Genomic DNA, 17,417 nt, shown 5'->3' with positions numbered 1-17,417 from the left:
TAGCATTAGCAATGTGTGCTGGCTTAGCAGCAGCACACTGCCTGTTGCTGACTTGTTATGTCTGCCCATGGCATTGTTATGTCTGCTGAATGTCTTGTGATAGGTCAGATGAAAGGCATGTTGATTCAATAAGGGGAGAGTAAAACATTGTGGGCCTATTTAGCGTTGACCTTTTAGAGCTGTGAACGTCTTATGGGAGAAATGGGATGGACCTAATAGCCATAAGATGTGCTTTGAAGACTGTAAGGGTTCATTTATGACCACTGAGACCTGGTTGATGTAATGACCTATAGGAGAAATGACTGTCCATGTACAAAGTGTCAAAGTTTTGGTGTGTCATCCCATTGAAGAAGGAAACATTGAATCTAATCTTAGAACAATGACAGTCGGTATTTGCCTACCTTGGCAATGACCTCACTGCTGGCTGGCTACTCTCCAAAAAACGAGCTTAATCAACCACAGTGGCAACAAACTCACAAATTGTCAAACTTCCTTGTTCATTCATTCATTGTTATCGTCATGTGACATTCATTCATTGTCATCGTTACGTGACAACCAAACAGTGTACCACTCCATGGTGCAAGTGCAATACTGTACGATGCATCCAGTGATTTAACAGCAACTAAGTTACTAGTGCATGGATTAGTAACTCAGTTGCTGTATCGGACATCGCTTCAGACGCGGGGCAGCGCCAAAGTTGGCCAAAGGGCAGGAAACAAATGTGAGTGACTCATTCGTTCAGTGAGTTAGTTCACTTAATGAACCATTTCTGTCTTGGGGCGGTCACCCAAAGCGATGTTGACTACGAAACTGTTGTGTTTGCAAAGGTGAATGAAATCAAATGGTTGTGAATCAGTTCACTACTGTCACACAGCCCAAAACAAGTTGGTTCCTCAGTGCTACAGCTTCTGCCCCTCTTCCATGTGCAAAGCAGAATTTTTAAACGTGATCTTTAAATGCCAAATTCAAGGAGAGACATACATATATTATGTAATATTTTATGTAATATTACATAAATGTTATGTATTTATGTAACATGCTATGAGCTATATGAAGAAAATTCTGCAGCTACAAACGAACACGTTAGTTTTTAACAATAAAGAGAGCTTTTTTTTAGAGAAACAATGTTGCAGTCGGTCTTTGGGAGTTGCTGTCCTCACTGCATTTTCATCATGTTGCTGTTGCTTTTTTGACAAGCGCCCCTGTCCCAAGAAAGGCCGTTTTGTTAAGCTAGCACAACACTAGAAATGCTATAAGCTATGTTTCCCAATGGTTCAGTTATATTAACTAGAAAGCCAAGTAGCCTAATGTTACTGTATTCTCTAGAAGACATTAAGGCAGCTGATCAACTAGGAGCCAGAGAGCTGAGATTCCATTCAAATAAACTATGACTTAATTGTGTCTATATAGCGCTGTGGGATTGTGCAGAATCTGAACTGTCCCAACATCCTGACTATTTTCTCCCTTGTTAATTTCAGTCAGGCTGAAATCTAATTACCTGGGTGAAATATGTCGCCTTGTGTTAGTAATCACACTGAATGCTCCATTTGTGTGTTTACACACAAGTAAGTGCTTGACTGGGTCATGGAGTTCAAAAAAGCTCTGTGCTACATACTATTGCTATCTGTCTTTGATAAGCACCACAAGCCAACTGCTGCCTTCGAACAACTGGTGAAAAAGGTGTTGCATACTGTAGGGCCACTGGATGTCATACTGGATGTTTTGTGTTTGTTTTGTGTTGTTGTGTGTATTTCTTTACAACAAGTCTATGCAAAGACAGAGGTTTATCTCGCAAGTGTAGAAGAGAAAATGTACGTGTGTGTGTGTGTGTGTGTGTGTGTGCATGCAGCAGCTTTCCTACCATTGAATGAGCTGGGTGGGTCACCGCACTTAACCCCCCTGCCACCCTGTCCCAAATATTTCTATTGGCTTTAATGAAGAGTGTTCATGCTGCTTCAGTGTCCTTTGCATCCCACCAACACCAATTTCTAGCAGAAACACCGGCGTGAACGGTCGTTGTGCTGCCAAGTGTTCTTCCAAACAACACTTGCAGATGTTGAAGATGTTGCTGAACAATGTTATATATATTTTTTCAGTTCAACAAGCAAGGTAAATGTTTTAGAATAATGTGTCTTTTAACACTTGTTATGTTTGATGCAGTATTCTTATTTTGGTACTATGTACTGCGTGCATCCTGATGCAACATTTCCTGCTATTGTCTGTCAGACACAGGCGACGACACAATCTCTCGCTCTCTCTTTCTCTCTCTCTGACGCACGTGCGCACACACACACACACACACACACACACACACACACACGCACACACACAGCCACCCCCCTCCTCCTTTCCTCTCCCCGTAGCTTCTGGTGCAGGGGCAGCACTGACAAAGTTACAGGGGACTGATAGGGCAGAGCAACTGTGTCCTCTCTGAAAAAGAGAAAGAAAGGGAGGGAGGGAGGGAGAAGAGAGAGAGAAGGGGAAACAGAGGCAGAGAGAAAAAGAGAGAGAGTTTAGTTCACATGAGAGGCAGAGCGAGACATTGAAAAGACAGAGGGAGCCCCTTGTGTCAAGCAGTTGACTGTGTCTCCCTCCGTCAGCGCACACCCTGGCTCCAGCGCTGTGGCACCACTCCCCTGTCAGAGCAGGATCTATCTTCCAGCCAACCTCTTCGCCTGTCCCATTCCTGCCTCTGTGATTGACCTGACTGCTGTGGGATCACGGGCGGACCCCGTACTGGATGTCAACACCCAGAACCGGTAGGGAATAGCAGGTTTTGCACCAAATATCTCTCTAAAAGACTTTATAACTGTTTTTCAGTGACTGTGTATCACAGGAAAGTCAAGTTCTTTACTCATTCTCTAAGAGGGTGTATGCCGAGGAGAGGATCCTGGCTGTTCTGACAGTTGTGCAGATGTGGATACAGTTTTTTTTTTTTTAGACATGCCTAAAGTTAAGATTCCTGTTTCAGTTGTTGGTTTGGTTCGTCTGAGCTCTCAGTATGTGCTGTTACTACCGGCAGATGGTCAACTTTGGCTGGCTTCAACTGTGGGAAGCTTTGGTTTCTTCTGGCTTCAGTGTAGCGGCTGCCCTCTTACATGGTAATCAGTGCAAATACTTCAAAATCAAAAATGTACAAGCAAGTTTGGAGGAACATTGTGGTCAGTAACAGAAAAAACGAATAATTGTACTTCACTTTTTACATTTTTTTTATTTGTTTGGCTTTGGAGGTGTTTCTAGGGACGGGGAAGGGGAAGGGGAGAAAATTGGAAACAGACCCACCCACCCCGGAGAGTCAGTCTGTCCACGAAAAGTATCAGTGTGCAAAGAATGAGGAGACACAAAACAACAGTCCCTCACTGCCAGTTCTGAGGGAGACGGAGAGAGAGAGTACAGGGAGGGGGGGGATGATTTTCCTAAAACTCTGATATGTTTTGGTGACCCTGTGCCACTTTTCTCACAGAGGTTGTTTAGTAAGGCTGGAAAGAGGATTGGTTGGTACAATGAGAGTGAACCGAGCTGCTGTCACAACATGGGCTGCGTCTTCCGCACCACAAAACACTACTTTCAAGCGAGGAAAGTACAAGCAAGGAACATCATCTTAAAAAAATGTTGACATACTCGACTTTTCAAATCCCTTTTCCTCTTGCACTCTCTCACTCGCATACATTGTTTGACAGCGGCCACATGTTTTTGAGATTTTTGGTGAAATGTCCTACAGTCCTGTACATCCCATCACCATCACTATAAAACTGTGACTCATCAAACGTAATTCTATGGTGTATAACATCACCACTGTGGGACTGCTTCCTCTGCCAGCTGACAGTAAAAACTGGGTTATAAGAAAGTAGAGAAAAAGTTAGGGGAGTATGGAGCGTGTTTAGCTTTTTGCTCCTTCCCTCCCTGTTTTAATTCTACTCTGAGCACCATACATAAATCTAGCTGCATAAGATGAAGTGCTGGTCTCAGCCTTTGCTTGCTCTCTCGCCCAAAACACTAAACTTTCCCTCTATTTTTACTCTCCCATGGGTGTTCCATTTTTAGAGACTCGTCTACGTGGTTTGTTGGGCTGTAAATCAGACTACTTTTACTCCTCTATGTCCCCTCTGACAATAATGGCGTATAATGATGACATTCATGGTCTATTTTGCCCTGCCTCTGAGGTGACAAACACAAATTACAGTTTTAGGGAGTTTCACATTGGTTTGAACTCAGAGAACTAGAGCTGGAAGTAGAAAAAGAGGCTTGGACAGATGTCACCCTGTCTAAACTGAACTTTGTTGTTGAGCAAATCTGAATGTTTCAGCAGAATCTCTCATGTAAAAGTGAACCTTCATCTGATAATTCAATAATCAGTACATTCAATATTCACCAGAATCCATTTGAAAGTGAAGCAAATCTCATCTAAATGCCTCACGCAAAATTTGGAAAATGGTCTCTTGAACTAAAACCTCTAATGGGCATAAAATTGGTTATTAGTACAAATTTCTCTGACTTACTACCTTGCGTTAACCTTTTCACAGATTTATAGTAAGAGCATCAAAGTCATTTTAATTCAGTTAAACTGAATTAATATTTAATTTAAATTGGGAAGGAACAAAAAACGCCCTGTGCAAAATGAGAAATCATTCTGGGCAGTCAGACTGTTTTAATGACTTCATGAACTTGACGGTCTGTATTTCTGTCATTGTGATGAATCATCAGACTCTGGGTTTGTTTAGTTTGTAAAGGTCAAGGGTCAGGAGGTTAAGAGGCCACAGTCAGCTGGAAGTGGCCCACAGGGACATAACTCTCCCTCTCTCAGGGCCACTGGCTGATACTCCAGTCACGTCATGGGTGTCTAAATCAAGTTGAGTGGGTGTCAACTGAGGCAACAGTAGGATTGGTAACAATGTTGTGTGTCTGAATTTCAAAGATGTAGCGCTTGTCTTGCATACGGTGTTCAGGCTTAGCCAACAGCCTAGCAACACTAAAAAATGAAGTTTGAAGATTTAAACAGGCTGTTATATGTCTTTTGACATAGTCCATCCATCAAACCAGCATAATGAATAATGAATGTATAATGAATGTTTCTGGAGAACTTTCCCAAAAGGTGTAAATCCAAACACACCTAGTATGTACGTTTGATTGATTTCAACCAGTTGGATTTGCAATGGTTGCATCACACTTTCCAAAAAAAGTCTTTCAAAGGCAGCACTGTAACTCGGATATCAGTTTACAGCGGGCCAAAAGTATGGCAAAACAGAATGGATCACCTTTCCTTCAAACAAACAGAGTGTCCTGGTCTGAAGAGGGGTTCTTCAAGACAGTGTGGGCTGCCAACTGAAGTCAAGTGGGCACTGTAAGAGGATGAGGAAGGTTGACGTTGAGGTTAGTAGTAGTTGATATGGATCATACTATTGATTGGCCTGCATTAAGTTCACTTCCATCCGTTTCACTTGAACAGGCAGTTGTTTGTGTTTTAAATGGCATACTGATTCATTTGGCTACCACCCCCTTGTGGAGGAGTCTACTCACTGCAAGATTCTAATCCTGGAGTTCATTTACTGAAGCAGTAGCAGCTACTTTTAATTTTACTGCAGTGGTGAAGTCTAATTATACAGGGACATGTTGAGAGAAAGTCAAATATAAGAAGGTCAAAGTAATGCCAGGAATATCTCATTCTCATTGCATTGTTTGCAGATTACATGCAAATTGTGAGAGTGAATGTTTTTTAACCAGTTTTGTACTTTCCAACTCCCTCCCTGTTTCAGTTTTATCATCTAATCCAGTGCAGTGTAAAAAGTCAGATTTATTATTTTTGGAAACGTTACGTTCCCCTCTTTATATCTGGCTATTCAACTCAGTTTCACTTGACGCTTCATGCTGCATTTCTCTACGGTTTGATGAACGATATTAAACGACTTTTGAAGTTGAATATGAGCTTTAAAACCGCTCATGTGGAATGGCTGCACAACAGAATTGCTCGGTTTGTCGTCTGAAGTATTTTAAAAGGCATGTCACTAACCGTTTCAAAGGGCCACATACTGTACTGAGCACCATGTTGTGACCTTTTTCCACACATGCACACACAGGAGTGTGAGGGCGTCGTAAAGCTACACTTTCCAGCATCTCTGTCAGTTTCCAGAGAAACTAGGCGAGCGTCGAGTGCTATCTCTCCTCTCTGTGGGTTGACTTAACAGCCTCTACTGGGAATGGAAAGGCTTTAGAGGCAACCCACTGTCGCGAGCAGCCGCTAGCAGCTTCTCGGTTCAAAGTCACCACACAGTTGCTTGCTGGTACTGTGTAGATGTGCAGTGGTCTCGATTATACAGAGTTCAGTGAGTGAGAACTGAAAAAACGAAACATTTCCACAGCCACTGTTTTAAATCCGCAATGGAACGTTTTTTGTACGCAAGGCAATACATATGGTCTGCTGGTCTGGGCCCGTAGAGTCACTGTCCAGCTGAATCTCTTCTCTCTGTCATACATTCCAGATTAGCCAGAGGTTTCAGTATCTCATGTCTGCCTTTCCTTCATTAACACCCTAATATGTTGCCAGTTTACCTGACAACAAACACAAAAACAAGACTAATTGACACACTAGCTGATAAAAGGCAGGTAGGTTGTCACACTGAAAGAGATGAGCAAGAAAGAGAAAATTATGGAGAGACAGCTAGTGGGCTCAGTCTGGGTGTGTTAGTGTGTTGTGCGTGTATGTGTGTGTGTGCATGCGTGTGTGTGTGTGTGTGTGTGTGTGTAAGGTAGGATACCCCCCCCTCGGATAGTAGAAAACAAATGAGTGTTTGTCCATGGTTTTGGACTCCCAGCCTCCACCCTTTACCAGGAAATCTGTCACACAGATAATGTGACGCATTCCAGGAATCACGATAATGTACTGTAGTCATTCCTTCACTGACTCTTCCAGTATCACTCACATTATTTACATCGAATCGTCAATATCAGAGATAACAATTTTGTTCAAAGGTGCATCATTAAAACATCACACATCATGAGGATTACAAGTTTATTGCATGCAGCTAGGACAGCCGCCGGGTGTTTGTTTGTGTTTGTGTGTGTGAGTGTGTGTGTGTGTGTGTGTGTGGCCATGGGACGCGTTGCCCATGTTGTTTTTTTTGCTATATTGTGCATTTTCGTCATTCACGCCCCTGCCTTTTCCACTCTCTTATCACTTTCTCATTCTCTCTATCTTTCCCTGCCTCCCTCCTTTTCTTTCATTCTTTTTGGCAATCTGCCCTGTGTAACTGCTGCTCCCTCCATCACTGTATTGCCTGACTGCATTCCTCTCATTCCTATTGGCTTCCTGTGACTGGAAGAGAGCTGAGCCCCACTGGCCACAAAACCCTACCTTGGAGTCCTACTCAAGATACTATATGCATGCCATGTCCTATATGTGTCTTTTCCCTTCTTCACTGACCTGCTTTGTGTTTACAGACTCTATGAGATATTGTATAAACCCTGTGGTATCTACTGTGCCTCTCTTGCTTTCTTTAAGAGAAACACCTGGTGACCTGAAGAATTTGAGGATGTCTTTTCTACGGCCTCTTATCCATTTTCCCATTATATGGTAGGCGAGTTTACTGAAGGACCCAGACACACACACACACGCACACACACCACACTTCATAACAGTGGCACTGCCCTTAAGACGGAGCATCCAGTGATGCACAGATAGTGTGAAGGGGCAAGATAAGCAGGGAGGGCTCAGATGAGATGAGATGGCAAAGTGTCAGACAAACACATGCTGGTGCCAACTTCACCCAGTCCTGCAAACAAAAACAGACACTGACAACTAACGATAAGGCAGCAACTCATTCAGTCATATGCTTTGTTTGGTATTTGATTTGGTGTAGAATTAATGTCATCAGTATTTGATGTCAGTTCATAAATTGGTTGTGAAATAGCACTTTCCCAGTTAGTTAAATGTGTGCACATATACTGAGACATAGAATGATAACTTTCCCTTTTTTTAATGGAGCTATCCAAACTTTGTCATGTATATTATGTCTATATTGTATATATTGTAGCCTAAGGTGGAAAGTGAAGCTGTACATTTTCTTACTAAGTATTATCGCTCCTACATTTATTATTTTTAGACATAAGAGTAACTTGAGTAACATCTCAAGTCTCAAGTCATTCGGAGGTTAAAAAGAGACTAAAAAGGGACAATGGCCAAACCCTGAGCTGACAGCGAGTCATGAAACTATTTGCAAGGACCATACCAAAACAGTACATTAGTTAATTTTATGGGATACAATTTTGGAATCTGTAGAAAATCTTCATGATTCACACTCAAGTAATGAAGTGTCTTTTGAGCAGCAGTTCTACTTGAGTGAAAAACTCAGCGCTCTCTCTATGTTTGCATATAGAAGAGCCTCTGTCTCAAGCATGCATTGTTTATAATGGAAAATCTGCTATGAAATTCGATTTGCCTGCACGTATCTCAAATTATTATTCAGCCCACAGTCAACCCCGTGACTGGGGGATGGACTGTGTCGTCCTGCCAAGAGCATTGGGGGAAAGAAATACTGTTGTTGAAATTAGACTGAGTGTTGTTGATAGCAGTTTTTTAAACGTAGGCCGTAATTTTCCCCTTAGATACACAATTTTCACTCAACAACAGTAAACCTATTGGCTCACAGGCAGGACCGGCTTGGGTCACATGAATGAAAAGACTGGCTCAGTTCATCCTCTTTTACTAGCTGGATTGTCCCAAATTGGTATAATATCATCTTCACGGACCCAGTGATATGGACACTTGTAGAAAGCGGGTGGATTTGGCTAAGTGCAGGATGAGGAAAAACCCTGTCATGTGCAGCTTCTTGCAGACAGTGAGAGTTTAGTTTGAGAGAGACTGAGTGAGAACGAGCAGCACTGTGAGAATTAAGGGTAACTTTGCTGTATGTGTGCGTGTGTGTGTGTGTGCCTGCATGTGCATGTATACATGTGTGTGTATCCAGATGTACCATAATGAAAAATCACTATAATATTCCTGTAGGGATTTATAGCGTGTCTGTGGTAGCTTACTCAATAGTGAGTTTATAGTGATCTTATCATACTTTAGGCTATTTTTACCTCCTATGGCACCAGTATTCCTATAAGATTATAGAAAGTTTTGCAGTGATGTTTGTATTGTATCAGGATATGAAGGATTTCATTCCAAAATGCTACACATCCATTTTGGCAAAACAAATTCTGCATGAAATTCCTCAGTAAATATTTCAAAAACTCAGATGATTCCATCCCCATAAAAAGAACTACTTCGTAAGCAAACGTTTTAAGATGGATTATAACTTAAATATGAACCTCCAATGCGCCTTATTTTCATGCCAGCAACCATTTTGTAAGAGTACACATAATTTTCTTCAAATGGTGGATGTCTCATTTTGGCATAAAACTCTTCTAGCCTAGTTCTTTCTGGTCAGGGTTTCTGCTGTAGTTTAATTATCACTGTTTACACTTTGATGTCTCAAATGGACATCATTCAGATGGAGCAGGATCCACACACACACACACACACACACACACACACACACACACACACACACACACACACACACACACACACACACACACAGCATCCCTACCCAGCTGGGTTCAGCAGATGGAGCCCTCACACCGACGGCACATTAGCAGAGGAGTGAAAGTGAGACTAGCAGGTTTTATCCGCAGTTTCACCGCCGACAGACGCTGTGAGGAGAGAGAAAGGTGCACAGAAAGAGGCGGCCGTGATGTCAACAGGCTGTCGGTGACACTGGGCAGACTCTTGTCTTACATAATTACCGACAAATTGAGTGATACGCTTACGGACACCGCGCTTGACAGTGGCGCGTGCTGGCGGATGGAACCTCTTCTTTACACCAAAGTGCCTCAACTAAGCTAACTGACGCCGCAGAAACAGCAAATTTAGTCAAAGAAAGACCCAAGATGTCAGGGATAGACTCTGTCATCTGCTGCCTTGTCTGACATTCACCTTCAACTTGCCTGTCGATGACAGACCCGTCAAGTGTCAAATGAAAACGCGTTGCTTTTGAAATTTCTCCTCAACAAAAAGGTAGGCGATGTTTATCTGCTATTCTGTGAAGTAGTAAACGCAGTGAATTTGTTTGAACTCCCAAAACTGTATAAAAGTGATGTGTTTTTGTAAAAGGCTAACTTTTTTGTACTTTTCCACTTGTTTCCATTCCCTTGCGTTTCTAACGTACCTGGAAAACAAGTGCATGTGGGGGGAACTTCTGCTTAAAGCTGCTCAAAATGTTTCGGGTTCAATCGATAAATCGATCAGTCCTGGCCGTTATTTTGCTGCTTTTCCTGCTCTCCCTACAGATGGGCATCTAAACTCAAAACTGAATTGCTGACAGAACAATGAAATCGTTTTTGTACATTTCTAGGGAGTGTAAACTAAATTGAAGCTGTAGCCTACCAGAAAATAGAAATGCCATAAACCCATGTGATACATTTTCTGGCTAGCTTCCGATCTCTGCAGGTGTAAAAGCTTACCTATCCTTGAGATTTTAGAGAAGTATAGTTCTACATCAGTTTAGATTTATTAAAAAAATATTGTATTAAGTAAAACAATTTTGTAAATTGGCCTAAACCATTCCCATAGGTGAGTGTACATTTAATGACAATATTGAGGTGTTGTCCTGAGGTGTCAGGTGCTCCAGTTTTAACTAGGCCTAGTTCAGGTCACACTTCCCTGTGACCTGTCTGTGCTAACTGACCATGTATAACTCAAGGTGCGCTAGTAATTATCCTAATTTGACAAGAAATACTATTTAGGGGTAGATAAATAGGGCAAATAATGGCGTAATTATGGTATTAAGGCCTCATTGTGAGTGCCAGTGTAGAGTTTCCCACTGGCTGTATTATACTGCCCATAACGTCATTGAAAAGTTTGACTCATTCACTGGGCAACAAATGTTTAGTTGTTTGATGTACCATTGGGTGGGCAGCTGTGTGTGTGTGTGTGTGCGTGTGTGTGTGTACTCTATTATGACAGAAGTCGTAAAATTGTTAGATCCCACCCAAGCCTCCTCTGTCCCTAGAAAATGAAAACACACACACACTCACACACGCACACACACGCACACGGCAGCCATGCGTGGAATAATGTTCTCATGTGTCCAGGTTCCCTCTCTAGACGGGATGAGGTCATAGCCTTAGTGCTGTTGTGAGGATACAGTTACATTAGTTTCATGTGGGCCATGCCAAAGGAATCGACACCACCTCTCCTCTCCCCCCTTTGTATTGCCTTTTAGATCTCTCCCTTACTCCTTCATTCTCTCTTTTTTTCCTCTCGTCATCTCAGATAACCAGCTCAGCTCATTATTGCTTTGAATGTGTGAGTGTGTGCGTGCGCGCATGATTATGTATGCAGCTTGCAAATACATACATGTGTATGTGTGTGTGTTTACAAAAGCGCATCATTGAATAAAGACGTTGACGATAATAACCTTCTCTTTATGCCTACGTGATTGGTATCACCTTACCCAAACTCTTGATCACAAAGGCCTCATCACAGGCCGACTCCACATGTTGTGACAGCCTACGGGATCGGCTTTGTCACAGCTATAAACACTGAACAGGCTTCATGACCCGGGGTTCAAGTGAAACCTCATCTTGGACAACCCACTTTATTGATGGCTATGCCACATTATTTCCTACTTACACTGGAGATGCATTACGTTCATGGTGTCTGTGTGTTGTTTCTACGTGTCCATCCACTGAGACACTTTCACAGCTGTTCAAGATAGAGCCATGAAACAAAAACCAGAATGGTCAGTGGGACCATGGGTCCAAAATGATAACAAGGGCTTGCTGCACATACCCACTTACCAAAGTTCCCAGGAACTTGGGAAACCAGTTGCTGGAGGTCTTCATTTTCTGCAACCTTTGGCTGATGTTGACCAAAGTTGCCTGGTTCCTCCTACAGCTGGCATCAGTAGCCAATAACGTACTAGCATTGCTATATATCCTGGCTATAGCTGCAACATAATTGGTGCTACAGCTTGCAAATCATCTAGTTCACGTCAGCCATCAGACAGTTGCACTGCTACACTGTTGATAGCAGTCTGAACACAGTGTCAGGGGTTGGCGGATGTTGCATTTGGGCTACTCTGAGTTTGCGTTATTCTTAAGGTCAGAGTATAGGGTTGTGTTTCATCTTGTATAGTGTGCAACCCTGTTATTCAAACCACAGTTTTTAAGAGACATAAGACTGTCTTGTTAATTCGGGCCATTTCTGGGCACATTTCCAGCTAATGTGTGGTCGGACGCAAAGGGAAACAGGTGAAGAGGGAAGAGAGAACACTTTCCGCTGATGACAGTTTGGTCAAAATTATGTTTTGGATGGACCTTTATTTTGTAAAACTCAGTCAAACCAAAAAATGCTGAATCTTAAAACACCTACCTGCACTGGACTGTTGACTTTTTTATTAGTTTTTGTCTGTTTTATATCATGTTGAGTAGCAGTGATAGAGAAGCTAATCCAACCAGCAGTGACCCCTAAATAGACTAACCAGTATGCACTTATAGTATTGAGCATAACAAAGACTCAGTCATATTTAGTAATCAGGCCATCATCAGGTATCCATTTTGGGGTATACCTTTGGGCTGCGGGCTAGTTGTGAAAGTGAATATCAACCTATTCCCAGGCCAGATAACCTTTAAAAGTCCCCAGTGTTTTCCCAGTGTGAGCCACAGCAGTGCGCTGACAATAGGGACAGTGTTCTGGACAGGCCAGAGCCCCAGATCACATTTCCTGTTCCTGATTTGAGATCAACTCAGCTGACTACTGATACACTCTCCTCCTCTCAAAACAGCAACGGGACCATCGCTCAGCTTGTGTATCATGGGAGTGTGTGTGTGTGTGTGTGTGTGTGTGTGTGTGTGTGTGTGTATGAGAGAGCGAGAGAGAGAGAGTATTAGGGATAGAACGAAAATTCTAACAAAGACAGTAACTTTATCAAAACCAACACTAAAAGCAGGCTAATATCAGAAGACAGTAACCTTATTCTTACTGACTGCAGGGTGTATTTGAAACAAAGAAGCCCTTCTGTGTACATAGCCTTCTACCCTTGTGTGCAATAACAGACCGTGATACACAGTACAGTATTGTAGACAAAGGGGCGACTTATAGTAGGAAGTGGGCATGAGAACTTGTTCTCTTAGTCAACCCATTTTCATCCTTCTACCTTTCTGGATTTCATACAGTGGCCCAGTGGGATATCATGTATCGTGTGTGTGTGACGTGTGTGTGTATATGTGTGTACTGATGGCCATTATCTGACAGGTAACATCTGGTAATGTCAGGGTCACAGAGCAGGGGTGGATGTATGTGGGAGGAGATGAGGTGCACAGACCATTGGGCTGGATCGGTCCATGGTTAGATGATCAGTCATTGTTTCTTTTGAACTACATAAAGGAAGTAAAATGACGTTTGTATCAGGTCAAATGGTGGCTCATTTCTCAGAGTTTGCATAATTGAAGGCAGGGTTAAGGTGCTAATTTGTGTGTGTGTGTGTGTGTGTGTGTGCATACGTGCGCACAACAGTGTATTGACCTTGTATTACGTGTTGCATATTATTGTACGCTGTTATTTTCCACTGCTATGAATGATGAGCACCTGCCAGGTCATGATGGCATTGCATTTAATTCTTTTAGAAGTGACACATACTGCATGTCTTTGGGCAAGATGACATTTCAGTCTCATGCCGACCTCATGACAGCACACCAGGCCAAATTTAGCTCTGTTTTCAATGCTACCATTTTTCAAAACTTTTTTCTCCACCAAAAAAAGATGACTTTTTGAAACCCACAGGAGAAAAAATGAAACCATTTCAACAATTGTTAGTCTGTTTTGGCCGTGAGAAATCAAGCTCAAGAATCACGCTGAAGAGCGAGTTAGCTTGTGACACCCTCTCTCTCACACATCCCTACAGTGAGCAGGCGACCCCTCACCTTTTTCACCGCCCGAGGGAAGCCACGTCAAGAGAGATCTTAGAAGTCTCTGACCCCCAACCTTTAAAGTCCCCTCTCTCATGGAGTGGCAAGAACAGTACAGTATCCTAGACAGAAGGATTGAGAAAGAAAGAAAGAATGAAAGAAAGAAAGAAAGTCAGACTTAGGAGAGAATCTCATAACATTTCTTTGTGCTATCCCGTTGATACTCAAGAGTGGGGAGGTGTCACTTTTGTATTGGCAAAATAAGTTTTTGCTTCTTTAATGAAGCTTTTTAAAAAAATGATTTGAGTGGTATGCTTTTCATAGTTTGATTGCAGGGGAAAACAAATGCCAATCATGAAGTAAACACATTCTCTCTCCACACCCATATAGCATTCATATACGAGACTGAAGATATTGACAGCCACTCACTCACACGTCATACACATACAGACACAAGTGTGGGCAATTGGGAATGCTATTAATACACTTACAAGCATACACACACGCCACCCGCTCATAAAAACACAACTGGGGTGATACTATTAATATGTCAGGAAACACACACACACACGCAACTACACAAACTCAATGTTCTCAAACACATGTGCACTTGCTTGGAATACACATAATAACGCAAGTGTTTACCAACAGGTGACACTAAAAATAAACTGTCCCCGCCTACATACTGAAGCTCGTACAAAGAACCACTGTGTTCCCGTAAAGAAACAAATGGGCACTATTAATATACTGGCAGCAACACACCAACACTCATGCACAGATACTCGTGTACATGCACACTTAACCGTCACACATGCAGATTCTGCTTATGCAAACACAAAGACCTGCTGTGTACACTCAAAAGAAACAACTGCAAACTATTAATATCTTGGCGTACATAGAATGGACACTCACACACGTACACATACGGATGCACACACAAGAAGGAGATTGATACTCCAGCTGCTCGGAAGCAGAGGGACAAAATGTCCCCAACAGCTGTGGATTCCTCTACATGTAAGGACAGGGGGAGGACTGAGGGGGGAGAGGGGCTGCGGGAGAGAAGGAGGGAGGGATAGATGGAGGGCAGGGGAACTGGTGGAGGTGAGCTGCCACCAGCACTGAACTTGTTATTGTGTGAGTGGGTGGGTCTGTTGTTCAAGTGCTCAGTTTCAGCTACAGAGACAGTGGATTTACACATGATTTACACCAAACTGCCCCTTATTGACCGTGGGCAATCAGCAGAAGTGGGTGCTCATCATGACACCCTACTTGGAACAAGTGATAGCTGATGATATTCTTTTAGATTTAACATTGTGTAGACCACATCTATTCAGCCTAGCTGTGGGATGGCAGATTCAAGGTCGGACAAAGACTAGGTGATGATTTTGTTTCTCTTTCTGTCTCTCGCCCTCTTTCTGCTTTGTTACTCATCTAGCCAAGCGTAAACCTTAAGCCTGCCACCAGTGTTTATGTATACAAATAGTAACTAGCACTTAACCTAATGTGTGACTTCCAGACTTACTCCATCCAATACCACTGGAGAGCTCACTCCAGCCCAACAATAAACAAAGCAAAGGGCCACGGAGTGGATATAAATACTGCTAAAGACATCTGTAACTCTCAGGCTGCAAAAATGAGCCAGTGAGGCCATTCAACCAAAATAGCAGCTTCTGCTTGCCTAAATGAACCAAGAGGATGTTATGGTGCAGACTAACTTTAGAAACAGGAAGTCACTGTTTCTGTGTGTGTGTGTGTGTGTGTGTGTGTGTGTGTGTGTGTGTGTGTGTGTGTGTTTGTGTGTGTGTGTGTGTGTGTGTGTGTGTGTGGCCTACGCATGTGTGTGTGGCCTACGCATGTGTGTGTGGCCTACGTGTGTGTGTGTGGCCTATGCATGTGTGCGGGTGTGTGCATGTGTGTGTGTATGCTTGTGTGTGTCAGTGCATTGGGCTAGCAGTGCCTCAGTGTGTTGCTGCAGCAGCCCCACAAAAAGAGGATGATGGTTGTGAAACGAATATGCTATTACAGAAACCAGAAGTTTGTCTCCTGCCTATTTTTAGCACCACAACGCTCAAATGAGAGACAGAGAAAAGCGCACACACAGATCTTATCTAGATGCAGTTCTCTCTATTTTTGAAATGTTCTAGATTTTATCTTATCAATAGCATTTCTTCTCAGTCTACATCAGTGCATTTAGGAACATTTACAGCCCAAAGAAAGAGTTACAAAACATCAAAAACAATGTTGACTAAAAATACCTGTACCATTGCACTAGTTATTTGTAATTTCACGTTGAAACAAATGCTTAAAACGACTTCTGTCAGTGACCTCGGGGTAAGATGATAGGAAGCAATCAGAGCAGCTTTTGAAATCCTGTGAGGTCAGGGTGGAAGAAACCGTAACTGTCTTGTTGGCTCTCTGAATGCATAATGCAGTGAGTGAACTGGTTTTGTGTTCAGTCATATAATTAGTCTCTAAGTCTGTCTTGGAACTACAATGTCATGCTTAAATGCAAAACCACTGGTCTGAAAGCACACTGATATAGGCCAAACATATTTGATTGGAATTGTGGCTTTAACTTCAAAATTATGATAAAATACAGACAGATGTAGTCGATAAGAGCCAGTCAGTGTAGACCATGTGTCTCTGCAAAACATGTTTACTGTCACATTTTCACTCTTAAACTCAACGTGAATAGAACTCAGATACGTGTGGTGGTTACAAAATGGTCTCTGCTGTATTTTCAGGGTAAAAATATACCGCAGGTGGTTCTTTTCTGTTTAGATGAGAAATAACACTGACTTCCTGATCATTTCCTTTCTCTCAGGGGAGCTGACTTGTTTGGTAATCCTGTGTGTGTGTTTTTGTGTGTGTGTGTGTGTGTGTGTGTGTGAGAGAGAGAGAGAGAGAGAGGGAGAGAGAGAGAGAGAGAGTATGTACATGATTTGAGTCCCTCCCACCTCCACCATCCCACTTCTCCAATGATTGTCTGATTTCCTTTGAAAGCACACAGACTTTCTACTGGTAATACATACCGTTCTACTGCAACTGGTACGTCCTGTTGCACCTTTCTCCTTTTTTTTTTACAATAAAGGACCTGAAGCTTATAAGAACATATGGTCAAGCACTGACACCTTTGTCAGTGTCACATACTGGCACACAGACCTGAACGAGCTGAAAGTAGAACAGGTTGAAATACTTTTGTGTCTGTTGCTCGACATGTCTTGGCTTCCTTGAGTTACCTGCAGGAGTCTTACCTGGCAAGGTAGGATTCATGTGGCAGCAGGAAAGGAGAGAAGACAAATATATAGAACAAAAAGGAGGGGTGCAAATTAATGAATTAATTAATGATCATAGAATATCGCCATTTCAACAATATCGAAACATTTCATTTCGTTTAGAAGGTCAAATGAAATAGTCAATCTAAAATATATTTTTTAGTCAGAATTATGAAGTACTGTGTATGTCTATCA

General features: G+C 42.4%; 1 protein-coding gene across 2 annotated transcripts in view; it reads left to right on the top strand.

The window, feature by feature from the left end:
- Positions 1 to 2,486: 2,486 nt before the first annotated feature.
- The window catches only part of LOC139907911 (histone deacetylase 7-like), a 44,398-nt gene continuing 29,467 nt past the window's right edge, over positions 2,487 to 17,417 (top strand). For both annotated transcript variants that reach the window (XM_078283476.1, XM_071894424.2), the window contains exon 1: positions 2,487 to 2,759. In XM_078283476.1, coding sequence (XP_078139602.1) covers positions 2,741 to 2,759 — 19 coding nt within the window. In that variant the 5' untranslated portion in view covers positions 2,487 to 2,740. The remainder of the gene's footprint in view (positions 2,760 to 17,417) is intronic.

Source organism: Centroberyx gerrardi, chromosome 5 (assembly GCF_048128805.1).
Source record: "Centroberyx gerrardi isolate f3 chromosome 5, fCenGer3.hap1.cur.20231027, whole genome shotgun sequence".
Lineage (NCBI taxonomy): Eukaryota > Metazoa > Chordata > Actinopteri > Beryciformes > Berycidae > Centroberyx > Centroberyx gerrardi.
This window is presented reverse-complemented; position numbering and strand designations above follow the sequence as displayed.